This window comes from Haemorhous mexicanus, chromosome Z (genome assembly GCF_027477595.1).
Source record: "Haemorhous mexicanus isolate bHaeMex1 chromosome Z, bHaeMex1.pri, whole genome shotgun sequence".
In the NCBI taxonomy this organism is placed as follows: domain Eukaryota; kingdom Metazoa; phylum Chordata; class Aves; order Passeriformes; family Fringillidae; genus Haemorhous; species Haemorhous mexicanus.
Window position 1 is genome coordinate 49,205,991 of NC_082381.1, and position 24,794 is coordinate 49,230,784.

Sequence of the window (24,794 nt, forward strand, 5' to 3'; positions counted from 1 at the left end):
AATCAGTTTTTAGTGACTTTATTAAGACATACCACAGACTAAGAAGAGAAGCTACCTTTATTCTAGCAGAGCTCCTCATTCCTAACCTAAAAGTGTCACTTCCACCAAAGGCCACTGTATTACCTTTTCCAGTCTTATATGGTAGCTGGTAAGGCTCAAAACACAAAAACTAATTCCAGATTTTTTGTTTACAGAATGACAGAATGCTGAAGCTTTCCATTAGAATGGATTAAGATCAACAAAATCTTCAACAGATTAACATGCAATCTTTGTATTATTTAATCACTGCTGAGTTGAAATGAATTTAAACAGTCACCTCGAAAAGAAAAGCTGCTTTTCCCATTTTTTGTTCACTTCAGTGTTTCAATTCATACATGGGTGTAATATCTCTTTCTTGGCCAGGTGTTCCAAAGAGTGATGACTTTAGTGTATAAATTAATTGGGCTCTTGTCAGTTACAATGATGACAATGACTTAAATGGTATGGAAATAATTTTAAATGTCTAAAAGCCATTTTTATCAAGTTATAGTTCATTTTTGTTGATTTACTTGAGTGGTGGTTCAAGATATTCCTCAGAGATGTGCTACAAGCTGAGAGAGTTCTACAATAAAAATGATATAGTGTGAGCAACAACTATTCTTCAGCTGCAGTCAAGATGGAAACTGCTCTGCCCTGTTTTTTATATTGTGTTTTCTCTTTGTGGCCTGCCTTTGGTTTTGTTTGTGCTTTATATCATAGGATCAGTTTGTCCCTAGAATTCTGTTGGGAAACCTCTGAAACCTCTTGTTTATTTTCTCAGATCATATACTATGCTATAGTGTGTGTCCTAGGAAAAATTATTTGTACTTTAAGGTTATTTTGTTAAGAACAGACATTTGTAATGCAAGCCTTGAATAGGATTCCATTAGAGAGCTCACAATTCTGAATGTGGGATTGGAGAAAGATTTTCAGATAAACCTGTTTATTTCTGATAGAAAAAAAAAAAGTAACTTTGCTACCTAAAATGTCATTTCAGAACTGCTGTTTCAGGGTCTGTAGCATTCAGCGTCAGAACAGATGTCACACGTTTGTAAAGCCATATGTATTATCCAATAATAGAAACTTCTTTTGTGCTGGAAAAATAGCAATATTTCTGTATCATTGCAAATATGAAAAGCTAAGGCATTTGTAAGTACTTTAGTTTAACTCCTTTTGCCATAACAAAATAATTCTGAGATAACTGATTCTTCAGGGACAGTTTACGTTCAGGTGAAAAAGGATTTCTCTGATTCAACAGCATTAAAACCAAATTTCTAATCTATATAAATTTCTTTAAGGGAAAATGTCACCTACCATTTCCTTGTAAGTCTAATTTTTTAATTTTTGTTTTCCAATGTAAATGTCTATGAAATATATGGAATTGCAAGAACAGAATAGTAATCGATAAGATGCAGTTGATGTCTACAGGCTTGAATTTTCTTCATATTCTACCTTCAAGTAATTGAGAGAAGTTAACACTACAGTTCCATAGAACCAGCATTCCTTGTGAATAGTAAACAAATTGTGAATAGATCAGATGAAGTACAGAGAATTAATTGTTTTAATTAAATAATAAATTTAAAAGGTTTCTTTTTTAATTCTATTTTTTAAGGAATGTTAGTCTGTACTTGTACTACTAAACTCACTGTCTCTTGAGAGAGATGATTAATCTTTCTGATGTTGGTAATGGCAAGTCTTACATAATAAAAGGAATTAAATCATAATTCTTTCCTTTTTAGTAGGATGGCAGAGAATCTTCCTTTCTATCCAAACCGCAAAAATAACACTCAAAAATAATATGAAACAATGGTATGGTGTCTGCTCATTCTACAGCACATTTAAAATTCCTATGTCGAAGGAACTTGTCATTCATAGCGTGAAGATTAAAGGTTTCATATGTTCATTTTTCCTCATAATTACAATATAAGTTACTTTGACCCACTTTATCTTTATGGAATGTTGTTCTCACGAAAAGTTCAAATGCCAAAATTGGCAGAAAATCTAGTTGGAGTAGATACACTAATATTTCTGCTGTTGTGGTTTATTGATCACTTTGAACCACAGCAATGTAAACACATGGACTCACAAAACTACAAAAAAACCCCACCATCACCACCACCACCACCACCAAAATTAACAGTTTTTGCATTAAAAAAATCCTCATCTACTTAAACATTTAAAAACCATCCTAATGTAAAAAAATTATATTCCTTACTTGTCAGTATTATATTGATTTTTTCTATAGATTCCTGAAATTCTCATTTTGCAAAATATAAATTATAGTTTTTTAAAAAATCATTTATATTTTTCATTAGTGTTACATTCCTTGATGTTTTTTCATCTACTCTCCTGTCTGAATTTCATTACAGACAACATTATTTTCTGCCTGAAAGTCATTACAACAGCTTGCACTGTTGCTTTTCTCCATATATTCCAGTCCTTTGGAAAAACTACTTTTTTAAATTTCATTCAGTTATTTTTCCATGGTGAAGGTTGTTGACCACCAAAACAGTTCTGAGATATGCTAGAAATATACCTGACATCGAAAACTCTTGGATCAATAATGAAATAAATAAATAAATGTTAGAAATGGGGCTCTTAGCACTATCTCAGTGTTGCCTTTTAGAATATGTTCATATATATTAATGTATTTTTAAAGATTATTTTGAATAAGTTATTAAAAATACTAATTACAAATGATCATAGTTTGTCTTTACTTCTTAGATTTAAAATATCCTCCTGTGCATTCCTACCTCTGCCATTCCTGTTATATCATCATTTTTTTGCAATTCAGGTGTATTTCTCTTATCTTTATCTTCTCCATTACTATATTCCTCCTGAATCTCCCCCAGAAATACCATGCATACTGGAAAATCCAATAATCTAGCTGAGGAATTAATACTTTTCAGATTGCCTGTACAGTCTGTTTGTATTTCATAATGTCAAATAATTTTGACATAATGCCTCTTCAAAATATTTCCCAAAGGAACCCTGTAGGCTCATGTATTCATGTTGCTCAGATCATATTGTATCTGCATTTACTCCCAGAAACCTTCTTTTTATTTGCGGCAGCACCTGGTGAAAAAAAATCAGGATTTATTCCCTTAATTCTTCACTGATGGGTTTCTCCCTGAGGTAGAGAAATGAAAATTTAGCGCCAATTTATTCAGTAAATAAATTAACCATGTGTCAAGTTTATGGTAATGAAATTTTTAAAAGTTGCCTCTTAGGATATTTTTGAGCATGATGAGATTTGATATTTCTTGAGAACCTGCTTGAGTGACATGAATCAAGTCAACATTAGAAACAATCAAACCAGCAAACCCAAACCCAAAAAGACCACAAAGCCAACCAGCAAAAACAATTAAACAACCACCAAAACCCAGTTTGACGGCAGTGAAGTTTTGCTGCTTGTTTTGTAGTGGAAGTCTGGATAGTTTAACCCGCTCTTTGCAATGTCTACAGACTGGCAAAAGATATGGAAGTTAATATTTCCTCTTATTTAGAAATCAGACATTTCAGAAAATAAATGCCATTAAAGAATCACAGAATAATCTGAGTTGAAAAGGACCCTTAAGTATCATTAAGTCCAGTTCCTGGCTCTGCCCAACACCATCCCCAGGAGTCACAACATGTGCCTGAGAAATTTAATTTAATGCTATTACCATTTCTTAATTTATTATCATGACTAAAAGAATATTCAGAGATTTTTAAAAAATAGAATTATACTTCATCAACATTCTTGACAAAAATAAGTCAAAAGAAACCTTGAAATAGTTTCATTGAGTTTTACTTTTTATTGTGGCTATAGGTGAGAAACCAATGATTTTAAGAGTTTTTTAACAAGGACTTGAAAAGTATTGACCTGAAATTGTGAGATAAAACTCTGGAATGAGGTGATGAAAAGCAATCATTAGCAGTGCTACTGGCAACATGGCACTGCAGATATTTTACACATTCATATACCTTTTTCTACATCTAATACAATATTTTTTAGAGTGTAAAACTGTATTTCAATTTATTATAAAATTTTTATATACATATAGAAACATACAATGGTTTATGTTGTAAGGGACTGTAAAAATCGTCCAGTTCCAACACCCCTGCTATGGGCAGGTTCACCTTCCACTAGACCAGGCTGCCCATGCAAACTGGCTTTGAACACTTTCAGGGATGGGGCATCCACAGCTCCTTGCATAAACTGTTTCTGTTCCTCATCACCCTCACAGTAAAAAATGATTTCCTAGTTAACTCCTAATCTATCCTCTTTCAGTTTAAAGGCATTCTGTCTTGTCCTGTCACTTCATGCCCCTTTAAGTAGTCTGTCTCCATCTTTCTTGTAGGCCCCCTTTATCTGGAAAGCTGCTCTAAAGCCTCCCTGAAGTCTTCTCTTCTGCAGGCTGAACAGCCCAGCTCTGTCGGCCTGTCTTCCTAGGACAAGTGCTCCAGGCCTCAGATATCTTCATGGTCCTCCTCTGGACACAGGAGATTCTAGCCTTACATAGACTTGTATTATGGGAACTATAAAAAATGGTGAAGATAAGATCTTGAAAAGCCTTATCAGGATCTCAATATAAAGTTTCCCCAATTTTTTTTATCCTGATTAAGTTCACAGTTAATTTGCATTATTAAAAATGTCACCTGACATTGTTAGTATGATATTATGCTGATTTGTGACCTTTTACTTCTGAAGGGTAAACCCAAACAGCCAAGCAAAATATGTAATTGTGTTGGATGTTACTTAGATTTTGCAGTGTTTCTTTAATTTAGCCAATATAAATTCACAAAATGCAAAAGAGAATAATGATTCTTGCTTCAGTGTTGATGTGAGAAAACTTGACTCCATAGTGAGGAAAAAGATTTTCATTGTCCTCAATAACTTTTCTTCTCTCAATGACATGATAATTTTCAGCCTCTCCTTGTTGATTTGATATGAAGGAGGGCACCAGATAAAACCACTAAAGCAGATATAATTGAAGAATTAAGTGAGTTGAATTTCATTATATTCTTCCTTGATTTTATTTGTCTTAGGCAATTCAGGTAGTAGCAGGCTGTAAGCAAAGTTGTGTGAGTTTGTATACAAGGCGTTAACTTTTGGATAAGCTGAAGTGATGAAAACAAACAGGTCATCCTTAATTATCGGTGGTTACGCTGGTATTTTTTTCACACTGTTTAGGGAATACCATTTAGGGGAAATGTGTCTCTGTTCTCCTGAGGTGCAAATACTTCAGATGCAGTAAAGCTTTAGAGGCTTACAAGGTACTTATTGTGTCATAAATTATGTACAGTAGTTCAGTCATTTGCATTTTGTGAGAGTGCAGTGGCACAGTGTCAAAACCTAGAACATATATTGTGAAAGTTGAGGTGATAAACATACATATCAGGGAAAAATTGGTGAATGGTTAATATATTTTATGCATTTTTAATTATCATATATATTTTAAATCTTAAAATTAGAAAGATAATATCATTTCTTGATGTTTTATACTATGTCTATATTAATACATAAGCAACTAGAATCAAATTCTCTCTCATTTTTTCTTCCCTGTTTGTAAATGGCATTTGGGAAGTGAAGGTAATAAAGTCCAAGTAAAATTGGATTAATAACCCATTTTTATTTTCAAGAGTCTGGCAAATGAAATGTGATCTTCATGTTATGCCCAAGCTGTTTAATTTATAACAGTCAGCCTCATGTCATTTTTTTTTTTTTAAAAAAAAGGTCAAAACACCCCCCAACCACCTGCATATAATTATTCACATAACATGATATCTATGATATTTCATCTCTCTTCCAGAGGATTTTCTGCAATATGAAGTGAAATTGCTCTGTTAACCTCTGATCTACTTTGGCTGGTGTCTGGAGAAATATCACCAGAGGTAGTGTCTCATATCAGTGACTTCATCAAGATATGGTATACTTTGCATCTCTGAAGAATCAAACCATTAATAATCTGATATAAACAGATTGAGTGCTTAATTATGCACTCTGCTTGTCTCATTTCTTTTCTAACCTCTTGTAAAAATGAGAAGAGGGGAGAAAATAGAATTTTCCTAGAAACAGCTTCATGTGACAGATGTAAGGATGCACAGCAAAATATTAAGATAGGTAGTGGGAAAGCCCTGAGAAACCTTGCATGACCTAGTGGTTGACCTTCATTTAAGCATAAATTTGGAATATATTACCTTTCCAAACCAAATTACCCCATGATTAAATGAAATAGTGTTCTATTGAAGTATTTCTGAAGTTTAGGTTAGCAATTCACCTTCCCCTCTTTTTATTTTGTATGTGTCTATACTTCTGTTTTGCAAAAAAGGAAAACTATTCACATGATATGGAAACAAAGGAAAAATTATTAGCGTTTTATTTAGTTTTTGTAGAAGCAGGATGACTGTAACATTTACATATTGTTGAGTTGTCATAAAATTCCTCATCTACATACCCAATGCTGAATTATCCCAGGTTCATATTCAAATATTGTGCAAATTAATAAAGACAGCATTCATCCTTAAAATATGCACATATTTGAAGGTTCCGTCAGTGAAAATTACAAAGCTATACAGGTTTTCTTAAATGTTCACTGTTTCTTATCTCTTTCTCACACAGACATAGAAATGTCAGCTCAAAATACTATTTGAAATTGTGTGCGTAATTTTGAAAGTGTGTTCCTGAAAACCATGCAGGTTTTGTTTGGTTTGTTTTTTAATTGGACCAAACAATAGTGTAACTTTGTATGTCAGAGAAAATACACATTTTCTTTAAAGCAAACATACTATATTCATACTTCAGTGAAGGCATCTCCTTACCAGAGGTAAGTAAAAATGTGTTGCAGTAACAAGTGCATAACTCAAAACATATTAAACAGTTAATGTATTGATCTATTCCATAGTCTTGTATATGACATTGCCATTTTAAAATTTCTCTAATATGGTCCAAAATTTCTTCTTGTCTTCTTTTATTAAAAAAAAAAATATTTAAAGTGAAAAAAAAAGGATAAATTAAAGAAAAAAATACTCCCAAATGGAGTTATGACTTAGCTTTTGGCCTGGAGCATTTATGAGGCTTTCTAATATTTACATATAAAGTACTGTAATTAAGCAGAAATACAAGTATTCTGGCTTCATTGCTAAGAAAATGTACATGGCAAAAAAATCCCCCAAATTACACCCTCAAAATACCCTGCCATCCTTTCATGTTGAATGAGGGACTTTGACATGCTGCTTCTAGGATGACACCTGAAAACTCTAAAACATTTATAATTATCAGCTTAGTCTTCTGGAACAAAGATGAAAATAGAGTGTTATAATAATTAAGAAATTTGTAGCAAATGAGAGAGAAAACCTTGTTATTCCACTGAGAATGCGTTTGTGTTGTTCATATTTTCAGTGCAGATCTGATCATTCATTGCAAAATAATATAGCTGAATTGGAAAAGATTCAAAATAATATATTTTAAAATATTAAAAAGCAGACATCTGGCATGAAAGAAGTGACTGAATAGACTGGGATTCTTTGGCCTGGAAAAAGAATATTGGGTGTGAATGTGACAGAAATCTGTAAGCACAGTGTCATGAAGAAAAAGAAGGTCAGTTCTTCACTTCCCCTACCAGCAGACCAGAGCAAAAATAACATACCCTGCTCATGACTCAACGAAACTCATCCCTTTGGGGATGTTTTTTCTGAGTGGGCTGCTTACACTGGTCCTTTGAAGACCAAATAGGGGACATATCTTACACTGTAGCATGTCTGACTATTCCTTATAGATATTGCATTAAGAAAAGCCTCCATTCATTACAGGAGTATCTTTAGAGATCAATGTAATGGAGAATATTGTCACTAAAATAAACATATTTCATATAATAATTTATATATTTCCTAAAAAATCTTGTAAGTGCAAATAACTAAGGATAATAATAACAAAGGATGCTCACTATGATGAAATAAACATTCTATGTTTTATAATATTCCCAAATGCAGAAAATTTCCCTTGTTTTTTCTAAGAATTAATTGTACCAATGGTTTGTATCATATGGCAAGCACATCCTTGATATTAAGTTTGGGATATTTGAATAATAGATAATCACACTGTGGTATTTTCTGTGGCTCTTATCTGTTTTGACAATATTTATCATAATGCTAATATAATTTGTTTGAAGACAGATTTTGTTGTTCATATGGAGTCTGCATTACAGTTTGGTTAATTAGGGTTGTGTGGAGTTGAAATTACATTTTCATTCCACTTATCAGTTATCTCAGAAAACAAATGTTATTCAAGCCAAAAAATCCTATATAGAAAATATCTAACATGGAATAGAAATTAGTCTGGATTAATAAAGAACCTTTACCAGTTTTTATTTAATAAGGCTAGAAGATCATACTCTTTAAAAGAAAGAGGTGTGTTTTTGTTAGATCCAGATACTCACTGCAGTTACTAGCTTCCATATAACAAAGAGCTAACATTTAAACCAAAAACTTGAAAAAAAAATCCTCTGTCAGAATTATTTTAGTGCAGGATCTAATCTTTTGAAAAACTGCAACCACTCCAATTCAATTTGTGATGATGAGCCTTAGGAACAAGAAGTACTTTGCCTCTGGCAGTGTAGACAGGAGAAGTTTAAAGTTTGAGAGATATTGTCATGAATGCCAGCAGGAAAAATCGGAACTCTATAGTGGTAGCTTCTGCAAGACTGCAAGATTTGTGTGGTCTCAGGTGCACAAAAATATAAAAAGGTATATGTGAATATAGTGCACATAATATAAGTAAATTGCATGGCAGAAATAATATTTGTTGTTGTTGTTGAAGCTAGGAGAAATTTATTAATGAAAAACACTGCTGTACTTTGATTTAATGATAAATTTATCTCTTAATGATAAAAACTTGAATCCACTAATGAGAATTCAATTTTTTCTTAAGAATGGTTCAATCAAGTCCTCAGATTCATATAAAAAGAGATTTAATGTACAGAAAAAGAAAAATTATCATACCTCTCCTTACTGAAAGCTAAGCTGATTATTTTAAATGTATTTACAATTGCCAGGAACAATATGAAACATGAATATTTTTAAGTTCGACTTTCCCTTAGTTTTCATTCTTTTGCATCCTAAGGTAGCCTATTTAAAATAAATTCTTAAGAAATAAATAGAAATACAAACCGCAAATGCACTTGCAGTATATTATTGCTTAAAAATGAATTCTTTTAAGTTTGTTGATAGCACATGCTTTCTTTCCTTTCAGAAATAATAAAAATACATATAGTTAGTAAACTGACTTTTAAAATAAGAAATAAACAGAATTATAAAAAAACCCAGAGAAAAAAGAACAAAAAAACCCAGAAAAACAAAACTCCAAAAGCACAAACTAACTTTCTGAAAATTGGAAGTTGGGAAATAATTAAGACTGCCAAATTCTAGTTTGATGAAGTGAAACTGTAAGAAAGAGCTAAGTTCTTAATTGGATTAAGTATCCATAGCTAATTTTCTGACAAACAGATTTTACTTAAGGAGGGCTTGAGTGGTTGATTCATCATGCATGCACTCCTCAGTCTAAATAAAGCACACTGCAATTATTCTAACTTGCATTATTGGTTTGTTACGGCAGATTTTCCACATACTTTGTTCTTTCATCTGACATATTTTTCTTTCTACTTTTTTCTAATTTCTCTAATAAAGAAATTAAACTTTATTATTTTAATTGAAAATACTCTCCTCACTGGAATTATTTTAAAATGCTGTCTTAGTCTTTTCTTCACATGAGATCAGTTCTTTGCTTTGTTAAAAATGCAGTCAGTTTAGGTGGTATCAGTGGAACTATGAAGCAGGATTATAGCTGAGCAAAAATGTTTTCTTAGACATGTATTAGAATAAGAAATATTCTGAATTTAACAAGTAGGGTTTTTTCTGGTGTTTTTTCTGCTTTTTCACACTCCATAGTGAATATACCATCGAAAAAGTCTTACGCTTACCATGTTTTCTGTTAGAGTTGAAACCTGTCATCAGTTTTCAGACTTGGTTTTGATCATCCTGGGGAGGTTAGTTTTAGCATAGAAGTAATGTCTCTAATACAGTCCTATTTTAGGATTTTCTGAAGCAATGAGTCAATTCTAACAGATTCTTGGTGGCATGGATTGAAATTCCATTCATAACAGCCTGTATCTTTTCCCAATATTCCCTGTATTTTCAATAATAAAAGTAATAGTAGGACTTGATGGTCCTACTTGAAGTACAATTTACTTGTGTAGGACAAGTTTTTTGTCTGGGTATGTGTGTAGCTTGCCCCCCCCATACTCAAGCTTTCTTACCAAGGTGAAGATGAGCAGCATGATGACAAAGCTCGTGTGACAGGGAGCAAATCTCTGGCAGCATGAGAATGGATGTGTTGCAAGGGTTGCAAAGAGTAGCGTGCCATGAAAACGCCCTGATCTGGCCAGAAAAGGGCTGCTGGTTGTACAGCTGCAGTGGCCTCCCAGTGTAAGACACTGACTGCCCTCCAAGCTGAAGATGTATTCATATGATTTAGGGTACCCAGCAAGCATCTCTGCGTGAGCAGCTCAAAGCCTTGAGATCTATTACACTGCTTGCACAGCTCTGATGAGTTTTTCTGTTAATTTAGTTTTGCTGAGCTGGAACTGGATATCTCTTTCTTGGGCCACAATTAGAGAAAACTACAGAAATCGCTGAGTTCAAGGTAATCTTTAGATTTATAATGCTGGTTGTAGGTTTGGCTTAGTGATTAGAAAGTTATGACTGGGACAAAATAGAAATTGATGGTTCTCTTTTTATTGCAGTCAGTGGCATCTGTCAAAGACCTCAGAACAAGTTGGGGGAGGTAATTTACTCCTTTGTAAGCATGATAAAAACTATGCTGTACAACCATGGAATAGTCCTAGAACAGAATTTAATGAGACATACAGTTTCTGAAAGTTTGTCCTCAATCTTGTAAAGTGCAGAAAGTAGCAAGGATATAAGCTGCCAAGAGACTTTTTAGGAGGTCTTGGTCAAAAAAAACAGCCTGGAAGAAAAGGAAGATTTAACAGTTAGGTAGCAGCCTTGTACTCTGTGTCTGTAAATTCAGGTGGCAATAGCTCTTTGCTTGATATAAAAAGGTCTGTTCCTAGAAGAAGCCTTGCTAAAAAAGCCTTTCTTTAGTTTTGTGTTTCTAAAGTAAACATATAGTAGACAGCACAGCAGCAGCTTCTTACTTCTGTTGTGCAAGGAGAAAGGCTACAAAAGTCATGGAAGATTATTACAAAATAAACATTGACTGTTTTGATTTTTTTTTTTAATAATTATTGATTAAAGGTGTTCTTTTTGTTCTGCATAGTAGGTCTAAGTGGGGATTTCAACCCCAAACACAGAGTCAAGAATTCAGCCTTTTGAATTGAGTGGTAAGAGGGAACTAGGCTGGAGTTTGTTACAACATTCCTTACAAGGCAATGGATGTTTTCAATGATTTACAACTATATACTTTCATTTGTTAGAATAATTTTGTCATTTTTTGTGATACTCTTGAGTCTCTGCTATGTTGCATAAATGTACATGCACAGATAGGTATAGATTGGGGCAGACCTCTGTTGCAGAATTTTCCATCTTAATCTTTAGCAGCTAAAAGCTGTTGGAGCCAACTCAGGCTTTAGAAGCAGATGTCAAATAGAAAGATTTGATTTATCCATCTAATAGGATGGATGAGTAATTATTTTGTCTAGTAGGGTTACAGGAGGGAAAGCCAGGTATACAAATGGGGATCATGGTTAATTACTTCTCTGTTGGTTTTCTCTTTTTCTCTGTTAGAATTCAGGTAAATTTGTAAATTCAGTCTGAAATACATGGTCTTTTTTTGTTATTTATTCCTGTCAAAATATCCCGTCATGACAACAACGTAAAAAAACCAGCACATAAACTCACAGATGGTTAATGTTTCAAAACCAACTTTCATAGTCTTCATCAATAAAGAGCAAAAAACCTGCAAAATAATGTCTGTAAGTTTGTGTTTCGCATTCATTTATCAGCTTCAATCATTCCAGATCCTAATTATGATCCTAGAATTTATTATCTGTGGCAGAACCATTTTCTCCTCAATTTATTTTCAATGTATTCTACCTCTTTGGCAAGATGAGCATGACTCCTGGTCTACAGTACTGTGTATGTTAATAGCTGATCACTACATAGACTAACAACATCTGGAATTGCCATCTTTGTATGAGAGATGGTAATTTAAATCTTGTTCTTTACCAGCTGAAAAATAAAGACCAGGCACACTGGCAGTCAGCATGACCACGTGTCTTTCTAAGTATGACAGAGGTGAAGTTTTTTGCATTCCTAGTGACTGCTGTCATCATAAGAGTTCCCTTAGGACAGACTTCAAACAAAGGTAATATGACAGATAAAATTTCACACAGAATTAATAAGAAACAACTGAGTATATGTTCTGAAAGCAGAGTCTGAGAAGTCTGAAGGGATGGTTTGGGTTGTTTCTTTTTAATTTTTTTCTAGTTTTGAGTTTTAGTTAATAATATTCTAGAGTAAAAAAATTTAGTAATAGTCACATATCTTAAGAAAACCCATGTTTTCATCTATCATAAGTAGCTTAAAGTTGCAAATGTATTAAAATAATGGTAACTTATTTTTAATAATTACATGAAGAGATTATGTAATGCATCACAAATTAATGTTTGTGGTAATCCATGATTGCATTGTGTGTTTCTTGCTGTTGGGTTTTCAAAATGTGTATTTATTTCAAATGTTTGTGAAGAATTGTTTTTATTTTAAATACAGTTACAAAGCAGTGTGATACTCTTTGTAAATACTGGCAAAGCTTCTTACTTTGTGGTTTGAAAAAATGAGATAAAGTGTGACATTTATAAATATTTTAAATACAATGTGAATGACAGTTTCATTTTGAAAGTATTAAAAATCTTTTACTCACTCTGTGTTATATGAGGATAATTTGAAATATTGTTAGGCTGTTGAAGAATGGCTTCCATTTTCTGACAGATCTAAAAATATTTACAAATGATACCATATTGAGTTATCATGTCCTTTTCCTGTGTCATTTTGACATTACTTCTGATGCAAAGGTGATAATTTGCTTAACAGAAGCAGTCTTCTTTTATAATTAACCTGATCATTGATTTATTCAATGATGACAAAGGTTTTTGGGAGCTAACAATTCCTTGTTTAAAAGAGAAGGTGGCTGTTACAAGGGACAGATTATATGACAGAGTGATTTAACTCATAGCTTTTAACACAGGCTAAAAAACCCCAAACCTTGTGTAGCTGTTATGAAGTATGAACTTGCCAGCTTTTAAAACAAATTAGATCTCAAGAATTAGAAACTTGAGAATGGTCTTGAGAATGAGTACGTTGACTTCTGTGGGCACTTCCTACTCTGAGTGGATCACTCAGTATCAGATGGAAGGACCACATGAAATGATGAAGTGCTTCAATACCTTCCTTTCCCCCCACTAGTTGTAAAAGGCACTGGTGAATTACTCTGTAATTGTTCAGTTAATTATATTTTGTTGCTATCTAGAAATTTGTTTTTAGCCTTTGCTCTCTGGGTTCTCCAAGGAAATCGTTCTTGTTGAATTGTGATTAGGCAACTTCATGCTTGATCTTTATCTTAATTTATTTGTTTCCAGATTTTGGCCTTCCTTAGGAAATAGAATGGAGTTTCTGCTGTAGCACACACATACTGAAATACACTTATCAAAGGGAAGGAATAAGCTGTTCTCCAATGAGGTGACAAAATGTTTTTTAAACTGGCTTCAGTGGAATGCCCCTCTGTTGAGATACCAGCAACGCTCTTGTTATTTCTTTTGCTTTTTTATATAAAATACCTGAAGTCCTTGTTGTCCTTAACAATGAATTGTGAACTGTACACACTTAAATGTTGGTTGCAAATGCAGGAGAAAACAGTCTTCAGTAGAATTACTTTTGTCTGATGCAATCTGTATTTGTAAAGTGGAGTAAGAATAATTTTGTAATATGCATCGCTGCAAATTTACCTGTCCTTAATTCAACTGGGGGAATAGCATTGAGACATTTTAGTGTTTGTTACAAAAGTCACATGATAATTTCTCTTTTTCCCCCAAGAACTCCTACAGAGGACTAAATAACAAAGTAAAAAATTAAAGACAAACCCACTAGTATAGTTCAAATTTAGATATAACTTTGAATTCCTTCAGGTTCTGAGTTAGATCTCAGTTGAATGTTTTTCAAAAGCATTTCAGAATCAGCTCATCTGCTCAGATGCATTGTTTTCTCAAGGTATAAGAGGATAATTCTCCATTTTCTTCTACCTTGCACTTTGCTTTTTTCCAGATGTACCAAATAGGTAGTGATGACTTGCAAACTAAAAATATCCACCTGAAATACCTTAATTTATAAGCATTCTGCAGCACCAGTGTGCACCAAAGGCAGTTAAAGATGTTACAATTTAAGCAACATCCTTTAGGTGAACTATTACAAAAAACTTAAAGGAGTAAACATTAATCTATTACACTCCTTCCTACAGATTACTGCAAGTTTCTACACATTAAAAATCATCTAAAAGTTAGGTTGAAATGACATCCTGTGTCACAAACATTTAGTCAAAGAACTAGCATTCCTGTATTCAAGGTTCTTGTAAAAGAAAATAGCATTTTATGGAGCTCCAAGTTCCACAAACAATGTCTACATTAAAAAAAAAAAAAAAATCTTAATATTTAGTTACTTTCTTTTTCTACTGTACAGAAAACCGTGATGGGCTATCCATCCACAATTTTGGTTTAAAAAATGGACTTAGGGCCATCTTCATTCCACTCTTGACTGTTATTTTTTCTATTAGAAAAGCTATTCCCACATGGTCTTTTTTGAGTATCAAAGCTAATTGAATAAAAAATAATTTCCAGACTACTCTTGAGCAAAGAATAATTTAGTTTGAGAGAAATGACCACCCATGTACATGTAGTCATTTAATCATAATTTCCAGGGCCATGCACAAATGACTTTCACTCTCTCTCATCCTTCAAGCATTTCATAAGTGTTAGACATGAATTCAGTATTCTGGAAATTATGATATTAGAAGCTGGCAACACTTTTACTTCATGAGAGTTGTGTGGCTTCATTTTTGTCTCACAAGCTTGTTGCTGGTATGAGAGCTGCCTCCTAGGAATACTGAGTGAAAATTTGTTGATTCATTCATTTAAGATGAATTCTTTAGTTAGTTATTGAAAGAAAGTGGTTGATTTTCTTGCAGTGATGTCTTGGAGTGTGGACTTCATAATCTATGTGAGCTTCAACCCATTTTCTTTGGTCTGTGTTTTAGCTTTAACCCATAGTGATAGATGTACACATAGAGGTACAACTAATCATTTGCTCTGTTTGCATAAACTAAAGAGATTAGAATCACAAATAACCAGCATCATTCCCATATATTCAGTCATCTCCTCTGAAGAAGTAGGGTTATGGTTCATGATGTCAGTTGCACTAAGTGAAATTCATTCCCATTTATGCCATGTAAAGTCTGATTTCTGACTATTAGAGTTGAAAAACCTTTAAAGACCTTTAAAATTTGCTGTCTTCATCTTGTTGTATCCTTAAGATATGTACTTTTGGGTTCTTACTTTTGGGTTATGCATTTCTCTTATGCTATAACAGCCTTAGCATGGAGCTAGATCTCAGTGATATACACAGTAACAGTAAGGACTGAAGTAAGCGCTAGGGACCCTACCTCCAACGTAAATCAATATTAGCCTAACTTGGATTTGTGTTTTTAAACTTGGATACCGGAGCTAGGACAGCTGAAGTCAAAACATTGTCAGTTCCTGATACATTTTTAGTTGTTTTTCCTCTGTCTTTTTACCTTAGAGATGAAGTAAAATATGCTGTGGAGGAGATGGGATAAGAGTAAAGGAGACCAATCATTTTTTGTTTCACATAAAAAGTGATGTATCAGAATTATTGTTAACACTGTATTGTTACAGGTACTTTTCTTTTACTTTCCACCAGATAGCCCTGTCTGGTGGAAGAAAGCTAGTGACCATCACTGATGTGTCTTCAGGCTGCAAACCATGTGTCACGTTTTCCCTGTGAGCCATGGAGTTATTTAAATTTGTACCTGGAAAGAGAATTTTTCACCTAAAATTGTCTTCTCCAGTCTCTATTTGAAGATTAACTTAATGTTGTTTCTGCAAAGTCTTTTTTTGATCCTTTCTTCTGTGTACGCAGCCATGCCAATTTCTGCTTGCCCTTTCCTGTAGCCGATGGACACCACCATATCAGTCAGTTCTTTCCCTCCCACAAAGGTACCCATTTGCTTAGGGTTGAAGGTGTGTCCGTTCTGTTGGTTGCCCATCATGTCCTCTCTCATTGCATGCCAAATTTGCTGGTCACTGGTATTTGCTAGTCATTCATTTCTATTCAAATGCTCGGCAGTTCTGGAGAGAATGAGCTGCAGTTAGTTTGTTGTTTAGGTTATCCAAGTACCTGAAGTCTGTGTCAGAAATGAATTCTCCATACGACAAATAACTAGGAACTTGGTTTTATTGCATTCAGTGTGGCTCTTAAGACACATCCCCTGGGCTCAAAGAGAACACTCTAGTAAATATTCCTAAGTGATCTAGTAGTATGATTACAGTGCAGACTTTGCTTTATGCATTACATTTCTGAGGCATCAGATGCCTACTAGAGCAGTAGGCTCTACCATGAATGCTGATGCTTCTGAGAACTGAAGCTCTACTTTTGTATTCTAAATGTTAACAGAATATGTGGGAAATATTTCCCACATATTTTTACTAGTTCCCGATAACTACTGAATGCAACCTTAATATACATTTGCTGAACACTTTTGCACAGAATTAGAATTAGTATACAGAATGTTCTTACAGCCTTCTTGTTCACATCATATCCAAAACATTTAATCTCAGTGAATTTCTTCAGCTTTTCATTTCATAGTATCTTTATTTCAGAGTAAAGCTAAATATATGGAAGTTAGTTGCTTTTGAAAGATTTTCTAATTATCAGAATGGCAAGTCCTATGTGAAAAGGGAAATTTTGCCACTAAGGTTTTTGGTGAAATGGGTGAGATATTTGACTAATGTTGCAGCAACCAAGAAACAGATTGTCATGTTAGCTTGATGTTATACACTAGTCTGAATCCATAATGATGAGTTGAAAAAGAATTCATTTACAGAAATGTCTCCAAAGTAGAAATCATGAGACATCATATATGAAAAGCCACAGAAATAATTTAGTAGGAAAGCTTATTATTGAACTATTTTATTGTTTATGATCCTCAGAACGTAAGAGTATTAGCTGTGCCATTTCTATGTGGCATAGTTAATAAAATTTCTTTCCTTTCTTTCTAATAGCTTAATTTAATTTCAAACCAAGTTGTGAAAATTTATGAAGAGAAAATTTATACTATAATATTAATAAAATGTTTGTTTGGTTTTTCCTTTTATATATTACTTTGAGCAAACAGAGTTCCCATGTACTGTTTTGACATTTCAGTGGATTTCATACGCAGCTGTTACACTAAAGGTATTTTAGTTATAAATTACCTGGATTACCTTTCTGGTAGTCTCTGGGTTATGTCATGTATTACATGAGTACAATAGTGAATTGCGATTCCTGTCTAAACTTCATACAATGAGAACTATACCACCTGCACAATTTTTGTTTTTCAAAATTTACCAGGCAAATATGTGGAATAAACAGGTTTAGTATGTTTTGCCCTTTAAAAATATTTCGTAACACTTATGGAGTTAATTATTTCTAAGTGTATAAATTCAATTTTGTACTCCAGATTAAAGAACACTAGTAAAAACATTTGTTTATCCAGAAGAGTAGTGATTAAGCTTCAGATTGATTTGAAAATAGAAAGTTGCACTTTAGCCCAGATTCAAAATTCAATGTATTCATATTGTACAGATTTTTTCAAATAGGTTTATTAAAAAACAAGGGGGGAAATAGTGAAAATAGAACTACCAAAACTTCTTTGGTTGTTACCTTCCAAGATCATCACAGCTACTTTTGGAATATTAGAATATAAATTCATTGACTACAGGTCCATATTATAAAAAGGATATCTATATTCATTTCAGATAAAGAGTTAGCTAATCTCCAAGGGTTGTTAAAGATTGTGTAGAATTTCAGTAATACTATTATGAAACACATTCATATTTTCAATTTTCAGGAATATCTCTGAGGTCCATGTGATTAGGCATTAATAAATAAAACACAGCAGATTCATACTCTATGTTGGGATTTTATAAGAAAGAATTATGGTAATTTTTAAAGGAAGACTCTTTTGCCTAGTTGTGTCAATACAAGAGCTCCCTCTGATGGTGACAAGTTACTTCACATAACATTTTTTACTACATCTGAATGATGAAGGAGATAAGGTAGATGGAAGAATTCAAAAGACCTGTTGTGGCTGGTGGCTTAAAAAAATATATTTTCATTTTCATTTTTATTTTTATTTTATTTATTATTCCCCCTACCATGTCATCTGGAAATTTAAGTACCTTTTCATTTCAGCTGTATTGAACATGAAAGGAATAAAGAAAGAGACAGAAAATACAGTTTATTAAGCACATTTCTAAGTGAGCATGGCTGGCTGTTGATAAACCTCTTCTGACTAACAGTAGCTGTTCAAAGGCCCTGGATTCATACACTTTTATGCACCCCTGCAATGTTATATCAAGCTGCTACTACTGTAACAAGAAAAAAAAACCCATGACCTTTTTCTATTAGCTTAATTTTAGATATTGAAATCTCCCTCTTCTGTATTAATATTAAAGCAAATTGTTTCACTTTCCTTCTCAAAAAGAAAAATCCGCAAAAAAAAAAAACCAAAAAGGAATCCACCCCCAAAAATAAACCCCAAACAAAACAGAAGGGCAAAAGTAAAATCTAGAGTCCATTTGGAAATATCAGGTGTCACCTTTGATAAAATAACTGACCAGTGTTGTCTCATCCTCATTTCATCTCTTAATTCTGGAACTTATGTAAAGTTATGCTTATGCTGATATTCCACTCACATAGTTAAAGACAAAAAAAAAAGGAGAAAGAACAATGACAGTGAATAAAACACTCACCAAATGTAAAGAAATAAGAGAAAGAGATAGACTGAAAGAGTATTGATACAATTTACCCCACTATCCTCTGTCTGAGTGACAGTGATGGAAAGCTGTAAGTGCAGGAGTGGGGATTTAGGTGGTACAAGCAGTGAACATGGACCGGAACAACAATTTATGATGGTTTTCTGCCAAGTTGTTTTTTTCTTTCTGTCTGGTCTATATTAATCAGGTTGTCATTAATATGTGCTGCCCTTTCTTTACAAAAGACATTGTGAACACTTGGATTTATGAGTATGTGTAAATGCTGTGTGTTTTGATCAATTTAAGGTAACACTACTATATTTCAACTGTATCTTCTAACAATTCAAGAGAATAACTTATGGCACAGGGCTTCTCGCTATAATACCGCTGTTAGTATTTTATATGAAAGATAAAAGCCGGCTTTTGCATATATCATTTATATCAAGGAAATCTTAAAAATCTGTTAATTTAACCTCTGTTATAATTTTGTCCTAGCCGTAATTGCAATGTGGACATCTAAGAATGGAGACGTTTGTCTGGTACAGTGTTCTTTCGTCAGAGTAAAGGACTTTCAGATTGTTTCACTTTAACTGAAAAGTTCATAGTTGCTGGCTTTGGGGACCAACTTCAATAGACTAACAATAACTCAGCACAGTGGTAATAGGATGAGAAGGATGAGTCTGAGTGTTTGGATTCTTGATCAGAAAACCTGTCAATTGATGTGTACTTGTACTGTGTACTAAGTTATCTGGAACAGGTGCTCCTTTTTGTCACTGAGATGTAAATAATTTAAACTGGAACATGAATTTGGATGTAATTTAGAAGCATTGGGAGAAAATGGGAGAGATGAGTTAATGCTGCAGCATTTTTTTTATGAAGTAGTTTATACAAACAGTTCCAAGTTACTTCATGCTGATTTTTTCAGCTGCTTTTTCTGGTGTTGGTACTAGAATTTATAAACCACATGATGAAGTTAGACGCATCCTGAGGTGCTCTAGTACCACAACTTCACTTCCAACAATGTTATTCAGGTTTGATCCTGTTCCAGTACTTGTTATTAATCATTATATGGGGCTTTGCAGCTAAGTATACCTATATTTATTTATATATGTATATTTTTAAGTAATATTGTAATAAATAGATTAAGTAATTTTAATAAATATATTTACTACAATGAGTACACAACATATGTAAAAGCTTTGTTCATATTATTTAGTAGTATTTTTTGATGGTGTTTGTTTAGTATATTAAACAGTAAAGTTATATTTGTAAATAAGAGTCATGTCCTCTAGATTATCTGAATTGTGGGTCCTACACAGTTTCATTTCTGGGGGAATTTTTGGTTGGTGAGAGTTTTGGACATGATGCCTATATTATCCCTGGTCAACACCCACATGTGCTTTCTACATAGAGGACGGACAGACAAACTAAGGAGTTTTTTACCTTGTCTTGATGCAAGCTTACCTTCACAATCATTCTGATCTTGGTAATCCCCTTCTATGGACAGGACTTAAGATATACCAATCCAGAGCGCAACTGTGACTTCTGACACCATAATGAACCGAATAATTCTGTCTTCAAATCAGGGTTAAAGTAGCTTGAGATAAAGAAATTACTGATAAAAATTGAGTAGGATGGTTAAACCAAGTTTGAGAGCAATTCAGGTGCTCAGTTCAGGCTTCAGTACAGCCCAGAATACTTCTACTTCATGGAATAAAATATGTTCTGGAGAGTTATCTACCTAGATATCTCTGCTGCTACGTGGCCCTGTTTTTGTTTACAGCTAAATTGCAATATAGTATTGCAGTGCTTCAAAAACTGCATTCTTTAAGGAAGATGGTATGTTTTCAAGCTATTAGGAAGAAGTATAATATGTAGTTGATGTAAATACAGCAACTAAGAGTCAACAAACAGTTATATTGGGTTAAGTGTATGACCCTATTAATATTTATGCAAACAGTGTTTATTAGGTGCAATTATTAGGTCTGTTATTCCTATTAATAGAGGGTCACATGACATCTTTTTAACCATTAGATATCTGTGTAGGTTGTGAGGACTCTGCATAATCTAAAGTAATGGCACGTTCCCTATACCTGATTTGGCATAAGAGTGAAGTGGTCTGAACAGTCTAAAGAAGAGGGGTAGGATGAAAGAAGCTCATTATATGGTTATAAATTCTATGTTTTAAAGATTGCTGGATTCGACCATGAAACAGGAATTGTGTTCTTCTTTAAGGACAAGGCTGTCTGAAAGGTCAAATATAATTCTCCTCTAAAAAGCTTACAGGCTACTTTCATAGGCTTCAGGTACACCTTTAGTACTGTAACCTGGAGAAAAAGCAGTCTGATTTTGTCCTCTCTTTTTTTGAAGTGAACTTAGACTGAAAAAAAATCAAAATGCTTATTTTAACCTTTAGATTGTTTAAAACAAGCAATAAAGACCCATGCTCAGCACAAGTGATAAACTGTGATTTTCCTACATAAAAGCCTTGTAAAATTACAGAAAAAAATACTGGTTTCTAAACTAGCCATTCTGAATGGTATTAAAGGAGTAATCTGAAATATTTTTAGGTTATTGTTGATGCCAAACCCCAAATTTTGAATTAAAAAAACTCGGTCTAAATATACCCTACAGTAAAAAAATTCAAGCCACATACAGTCTGTTTTCAAAGCTTAAATTAATTTTTATGAGGTGGCTGCTCTCCAAAAGCAATTTTGCAAAAAATTTAAATCTTACTGAACACTTCATTTGCTCACAGTACTTAAACTTCTGGGGCCTGGTTCTGGTTCAGTCAATCAACTAATTGGCACTTCCATGGGCAGTTATATTCATTACAGACTACAGATAGGATTTGAAGGGAATAGAGGTCTGGAAGGGTCTCACCCTCCAAATAGTAGGTTTCCTCTCATTTTTGTTATGTTTCCACCTCTACGTGCTGTGTTAGTGGAATTACGAAGCATGAAGCTGAAAGTGAACATTCAAAGTCACTAACTCTCATTGTTTATTGCTAGCCTAATAGGTTGGCTTAAATAAGCCAATTCACTAACTGTTCTGGTTTTCATTTTGATTGTTTGGTTGGTTGGTTTGGTTTTGGGTCTTTTTATTCAATGCCTTTTTTTTCCCATTGACAGTTCATCGATTAGGATTTATTGAAATTTTACTAGTACACGAGAGAGAAGGTACAAAGGTCTGTGTATAGAAAGATAAATAATGAATGCAGTGAAGCTCATCTCTGTTTCTAAAACTTATGGAAAGAGAAGCTGCATACCTAAAGATGTTGGTTGCTATGTACATCTCCAGCTGCAACATCTGTGGCTTATAGCTATGGCAACAGCACTGTTCATATAGCCAGAAAGGCGAAATCTTTTAAATACTGCTTATCTAAATATTTCAGAGACCCATCAGATATTTGGATACAAAATGTCTGAACAAATTCTTAATGCTTCACATACCATAAACAGATAATGACAAAAAAACACCACACAACCCAGAGAAATCAGAAAATATTCTCCAGTTTTAGAATGGTATAGTTTATTATTAGAGTTTTTTTTAAATTTCTTTAAATTTTTATGTATTTCTGTTTTCCTTGTGAAAGAAAAAGGGAAAATAGTTTTATCAGTTAAATACTGCAAAAAAAAAGTTTACTTTTTTTCTTTCACCTTGTTAAAAAACTGAAATAAAGATTCTTCTTTTTTAAACAGGACACTGAAACACATCCCTTTTACAATAATTTGGATTCTTTAGTTGGAAACAAGTCTTTTATTACCATGATCTGTCAATATAAGACCATTTTAAATGTAGCATGCTATGTATTTGAAACACAGGCTTGCAATGAAATCCATTAAGCCTTTCAGTAGAAGGAATTTGTACACATCACTCTGTTTTCTTTTGTGAAAGCGTTGGATAGATCCATGCATTGAAATGTGAGGATATTCCACACATTTTGAGTGCTTTTTGAGAGGAATGTTTGGGTTTGCAGGTTTTGTTGACTAAAATTTTAGAAGCTGTTAAATACTTCTCTGTGTGGGACATTCAGCCTTAAATACACAGATGAGCTAACACCTTATCCAAAATAAATGTCAACATTAAATCATCAGATGTTCCAATGGAATTCACTGACAATTGCATTTTTATCCCTGTGCTTGACTGTTTGCCAGATGAAGTAGAAGTAAAATATATAAGATTAAAAGATCAGTGATACTTCCACATATTTCTGTATTCAATGTGGATGTGACTGATTTTCATTTTCTTCTAGGCCTTTTCTGGAAACACAAATGCAGACAGTGTTGTGTACTATAAGCTTCAGCATTCTATTAAAGCAAGATTTCTCCGTTTTGTGCCTTTGGACTGGAATCCAAATGGCAGGATTGGAATGCGCATTGAAGTGTACGGATGCACATATAGTAAGTTTATTTCTGAGTCAACTAAGAGAAATGAATCTTCATCAATGTCTTTTGCTGCCTAAATAGCATTTGAAAGTAGATTTCCAAGACTAAATTTAATCTCAAATAAAACTGAATTAATAAGTTTATGTGTATACTACACTATTTCTACATCAACTGTCAAGATGTAATGCTTATTTTTCAGTCCTTTCTGTATTGGAATGAATGGTGTGGACAAAATCCAATAACTGATTTTATGCAAACTCTTCTTTTTTTTTTTGTCATAGTCATAAAAATTGCATCTTAACATGGTATACTTGCTATCTATCGGAAGGGCAAATTCTGCTAAATGTTTACGGTTTTAAATCTATGTGGTCTTGATCCTGAGCCAGTAAGAATACAACTAGATAGATCCACAAATAAAAAATTGAAGGACTCTTCCAAGATTTTTATGTATTTATATTTTTTATGTTTTTATATATTTAGAATAGCTTTTGTGCCCTCCATAACTGACATAAGCCTTTGGAAGTAGATTGCATAATTGTAGTGGTTTTATTGATGTGCTGGACAGTGTAAATATTCCTGACATCTTCCTGTTGCAGTTTTTCATGAATGGATTTTTTAAAAATTCCTCTTTGTAATTTTTTACTGCTTTTTATTCTTCACATCTCCATGCTGGAAACAGAATTTATTTTAAGCAACCTCTTTATATGCTTTTGTGCATACTTTTTATCTGTTGTTCTTTGTTGTTTTGTTTTGGGGTTTTTTCCAACTCCTTTTTTTAAGTCATATTTTGTATGGTTGATTTGTTTTGGATGGTCTCCATATACCTGTTTTCAATTGCCATACATTTTTATCTGACTTTAAGTTTATATCAAGAAAACATATCTCTGGGCTTTCTGCCTTAAACTTGAATTTTTAAGATTGGTTAAAGCTAGTGAACTAAGGATATTGAAAATTTAAACCTGATTGCAGGAGATTAGGTCACCTCAGAAATCAGGTAAACTTCCTCATCCCAGAAAACAGACATCTCATGCCAGGAGAAGAGACTGAAAGGCTCACACAAAATTCCTCAGTGACAGCTGCCTTGAGACTGGGAACATGACTTATGATTCCCGGAACAATCTGAGAAAATGGCCTTGAAAACTGAGTAACTGAGAAATATGACCCTGATTGAACTTAGCCTCAATTCTTTTAAGTTACAGAGCAACCAAAGTTTAAAAATGGAGGCCAGACAAATGAATTTATCATTCAAGCTAAAACCTCATCTAAGTCTTCTATTTGAGACCTGATTTCTGTGGTACATGATGGCAGA

At 33.4% G+C, this 24,794-nt stretch overlaps 1 protein-coding gene across 1 annotated transcript in view; it reads left to right on the forward strand.

Moving 5' to 3' along the window:
- The window catches only part of CNTNAP4 (contactin associated protein family member 4), a 203,137-nt gene that overhangs the window by 102,572 nt on the left and 75,771 nt on the right, over nucleotides 1-24,794 (forward strand). Inside the window, exon 4 of the mRNA XM_059836635.1 lies at nucleotides 23,353-23,500. Coding sequence (XP_059692618.1) covers nucleotides 23,353-23,500 — 148 coding nt within the window. The remainder of the gene's footprint in view (nucleotides 1-23,352; nucleotides 23,501-24,794) is intronic.